Below are 3,886 nucleotides of genomic sequence, written 5' to 3' on the forward strand. Positions count from 1 at the left end.
GCTCTCTACGCCAGCCCTTCAAGATGGTGAGTTTGCTTTTCTCTCGTGGTGCCGGCTCTGCCGTCTGAGCTCTATCCGCCGCCATCCTCCTCGGAGCGCGACCTCGCCAGGGTGCCTCCACTGCCCAGAGCGAGGGGCGCCCCGCAGGACCTCGCTCAGCGGCCTTGGGGCTGCATAACACTCCCCGACTTCGCCCGGCAGTGGGGGATGAGGATCCGAGGAGAGCAGCGCCGCAGTGCGGGGCTCGGGGACGGACGGGGCCGAAGCGCGCCGGTGCCCCGGGGGTGGGGGGCTCCTCCATTTCTTGGGGGCCCGCTCAGGGCGTCTTGGCCCGCGCGGTGTCTTCGCTCGCTTCTGCTGTTTGGAGCCTGCCGGTCCCCGAAGAGGGGGCCCACTGCCCCGACGCGGGGAAGGGGCGGCGCCGCGGGTTCGCGGGCCCGCCGGGCTTGTGCAGATGATGTGAAAGAATATTTGCTATCTGAGTGATGGTGAGGACTGTCCTGACCACCAAGATCGCTGATGTACGAGCCGGGCGCGGCCTCCGGGCCTGCGCGACGCCGACACGGGGGTCGTGCTTGCCCTCGCGGATGGCGGGGTCGCCCGCCGTCCGCACTCGTCTTCGGGGGGCCAGGCCCCCGCACCCGCCCCTCTGCAGAGAAACCGGCAGAGGCGGCGGCGAAAGCTGGTGTTTGTTCTCACCCAGCCGAAGGGAAAGAAGGCCAAGGGGAAGAAGGTGGCCCCGGCCCCGGCCGTGGTGAAGAAGCAGGAGGCCAAGAAGGTGGTCAACCCCCTGTTCGAGAAGAGGCCCAAGAATTTTGGCATTGGTAAGAAACGGGAGGAGATGTGTTTTCACGTAGTCCTCGATGGAGAAAATAGTTGAACAACAGAAGGTCGTGTCCTATCCTAGATTTCACTGGGTTTGGAGTCGAGGCTTACTTGGGTTAGAATTCTCACGTTTTTGCCACTTTCTAACTAAATTGTGCCTGGCTTTTAGTCTCTTGCCTTAAGAGGGGGCACAGTGATGGTCGTTTTTCGGTGGCCCGAACTTGCGTCAACACGGAGCCCGGGTGCTGGCCATCAAAAACTGGCCAGAGCAGAGGTGATGGGGCTGGCTGCACCTTGGCTGCTTGTTGAACAAGAGGTGGCGCTGTCGTCTCCTCTGTGTTCTTTGGTGTCTGTGTGCAAGTGATGCAAAAGTATGTTACCTGGAAGATGGTGATGACACTTTAAACCACCAAGATCGCTGATGCACTACATCATAAGTGTATGTCTATACCCGAATTCGGCAAGGAGCTTGACCCTCACCTAGTTACTTTTTACCTCACAGGACAGGACATCCAACCCAAGAGGGACCTCACCCGCTTTGTCAAATGGCCCCGCTACATCCGGCTGCAGCGGCAAAGGGCTATTCTCTATAAGCGGCTGAAAGTGCCTCCTGCAATTAACCAGTTCACGCAGGCCTTGGACCGACAAACAGGTGCGGCTCTGTGGCCTAGAAACACTGCTGGGGGGTATTTCTTGGGCACGGTTGCCACCCTTTCTTGGACCTGCTAGAACTCAGGCGTTTGAAGGGGCAGTAGGTATTTTTAATAGGCTGGTTTTCCTTGTCTAGTTCCACAACATGATATACTGATGGGATAATGAACTGGGTCTGAGATGTCTTGGATTGTGGTTGTACTCAGGACAGTGATCTAGCATTTAAGTGACAAATATCGCAACTTCACATCTGAACGGTGGTCTTTTTTTTTTTTTTTGTCAGCTACTCAACTGCTTAAGCTGGCCCACAAGTACAGACCAGAGACAAAGCAAGAGAAGAAGCAGAGGCTGCTGGCCCGAGCTGAGAAGAAAGCCGCGGGCAAAGGCGATGTCCCCACCAAGAGGCCACCTGTCCTTCGAGCAGGTGAGGGAACCTCTCCTTGAAGAGGGTGAGTTGTGGGGCAGGCTGTTGGCAATGATGCATGAATTTCTTCACCTGGAATCACTGTGGAGAGTAAAATCCGAGCTTTTTAACCCTGAGTCACAGCCAGGCTGCAGTGGAACTGCTCTTGGGAACAGCAGCCCTACGCCGCCCTCATGCAAACTGGCTGTGTGTTCTAGGGGTCAACACGGTCACCACCCTGGTGGAGAACAAGAAGGCTCAGCTGGTGGTGATCGCTCACGACGTGGATCCCATTGAGGTATGTGTGGCTGCTGCTCCTGTGTCGACTGCTGGGCTTAGATGGGTGGGTGCTTGTCTGTCCCAGGAAGAGCGCCAGCTAGACGCTGGGTCTGGCAGGCCCTGGCGGAATGGCAGGGGTGGTCAGCTTTTCACGTAAGGAAGTCCTGACAAGGGATGCAGTTCCTGGCTTTTGCAATGATGTGAACTTCTTACTGAATTAAACCTTGAAGTGCAAACACATGAGCTTTTTAACCCTGAGCAATTGCTACCACGTTAGCCCTTTCATATTACTGCTTTTGCTTCAGATAACGGTAGCGCTAACGCTGTCTTCCAGCTCGTGGTCTTCCTGCCTGCCCTGTGCCGCAAGATGGGGGTTCCCTACTGCATCATCAAGGGCAAGGCCCGGCTGGGGCGCCTGGTGCACAGGAAGACATGCACCACCGTAGCCTTCACACAAGTCAACTCGTAAGTGCACAGGGCCCAGCATTCCCGTCACTGGGGGACCACCCTACCCCCACTCCAGGTTCCCATAATTTCTCAGGATCTTACCTTAAAGACCAAGCTTTAAAAAAAACATTTTCTGAATCTTTGCCAATGATGGTTATGAATTTCTTCACCTGAATAAGCCATGTGGTCATGCTATATCTGAGGCAAGAGACTTGTGTTGGAGCTAAATTGATGTCATGTCTGCTTTGAGGGAGGGGGGTAACCTGTGAAGGCCAGTGACCTGAATTTCCCCCTCTGCTTTGTCAGGGAGGACAAGAGTGCCCTGGCTAAGCTGGTGGAAGCCATCAGGACCAATTACAACGACAGATACGATGAGGTAAGAAACATATTCATACAAGACATTGTCTTTGAGTAGAGCCTGTAGTCAAAGACTGGCCGCTCTTGACTCTGAGCAGTTGTACATGGCAGTCAGCTGCGAACAGTGAAATAGAACTGCATGAACTGTTGTGGTTTGAAAGCCTCAGAAAACGACTGCCTCTCTGCTCCCACAGATCCGTCGTCACTGGGGAGGCAACGTCCTGGGGCCGAAGTCGGTGGCGCGCATCGCCAAGCTGGAAAAGGCGAAGGCCAAAGAGCTGGCCACCAAGCTGGGCTGAGCGCACTAGGGAGTTTTCTGTACATAAAAGTAATAAAGATTCTCCTTTAGCTGGTGTCAAGCATTCTGGAATGAGTTTGGGGATAGTGGCAATGCTTTGATTAGTTTTGCTTTCGTTTGCTGCGTGGCGCTTTGCCCTCTATCTGGCGAGCAGGGGCCACTCCAGCTGTGCGCGGGCTTCTCATGGCAGGGGTTCCCCACTGTGCCACCACGGAGGCCCTGTCTGTGTCTCCAGCTGTCTTAGGTGGTACACTGGAGTTTGGGTGGAAAGAAAGGCACTTTGTGTGGTGGAGATTTATTTATACCAAGAGCATGTGATCAGCATAAAACCAAATCTCTTGAAGTGGCTTCAGTTGTTCAGGGACAGGCTGACTTCTGCGAACCTCCTCACACACCAGGAGTCCAACTTAGGAACTTCTTGCACCAGAGGTATGATGTGGCCGCAGAGAGTCCGTACCTTGGGTTGAAAAGCAGGGCATACTGTCACGGTCTGGGGTGGGGGGTGGGGGCGGGGGGCAAGGCCAGAGCCTGGCTCACCAGGTGATGATGTACTGCAGGTGCTCATTCCGCAGGGTGACTCTGGTCTGCCCTCCGATGGGCCCTCCAGGGACTGTGCTCTCTGCAGG

The 3,886-nt window shown here is 55.3% G+C and overlaps 2 protein-coding genes across 4 annotated transcripts in view; one reads left to right on the plus strand and one right to left on the minus strand.

Moving 5' to 3' along the window:
• The first annotated feature begins 6 nt into the window (after positions 1 to 6).
• Positions 7 to 3,308, plus strand: RPL7A (ribosomal protein L7a). The gene is made up of 8 exons (XM_010850089.1): positions 7 to 26; positions 704 to 824; positions 1,328 to 1,477; positions 1,760 to 1,900; positions 2,098 to 2,177; positions 2,493 to 2,623; positions 2,912 to 2,981; positions 3,157 to 3,308. Exons 1-8 carry the CDS (start codon positions 24 to 26, stop codon positions 3,259 to 3,261), a joined length of 801 nt encoding a protein of 266 aa, XP_010848391.1. The 5' UTR covers positions 7 to 23; the 3' UTR covers positions 3,262 to 3,308.
• A 235-nt stretch (positions 3,309 to 3,543) lies between these two features.
• SURF1 (surfeit 1) overlaps positions 3,544 to 3,886 on the minus strand; it is a 3,571-nt gene continuing 3,228 nt past the window's right edge. For all 3 annotated transcript variants that reach the window (XM_010850120.1, XM_010850110.1, XM_010850103.1), the window contains 2 exons: positions 3,798 to 3,879; positions 3,544 to 3,717 (listed from right to left, as the gene is read on the minus strand). In XM_010850120.1, coding sequence (XP_010848422.1) covers positions 3,648 to 3,717; positions 3,798 to 3,879 — 152 coding nt within the window. In that variant the 3' untranslated portion in view covers positions 3,544 to 3,647. The remainder of the gene's footprint in view (positions 3,718 to 3,797; positions 3,880 to 3,886) is intronic.

This window comes from Bison bison, unplaced genomic scaffold (genome assembly GCF_000754665.1).
Source record: "Bison bison bison isolate TAMUID 2011002044 unplaced genomic scaffold, Bison_UMD1.0 scf7180017851153, whole genome shotgun sequence".
Classification (NCBI taxonomy): Eukaryota; Metazoa; Chordata; class Mammalia; order Artiodactyla; family Bovidae; genus Bison; species Bison bison.

What these genes read in the sequence shown, in the direction of transcription:
- RPL7A (XM_010850089.1), top strand. An exon ending in GGCCTTGGACCGACAAACAG is followed by an intron (nt 1,478 to 1,759) that starts GTGCGGCTCTGT and finishes TTTTTTTGTCAG; the next exon opens with CTACTCAACTGCTTAAGCTG. An exon ending in ACAACGACAGATACGATGAG is followed by an intron (nt 2,982 to 3,156) that starts GTAAGAAACATA and finishes CTGCTCCCACAG; the next exon opens with ATCCGTCGTCACTGGGGAGG.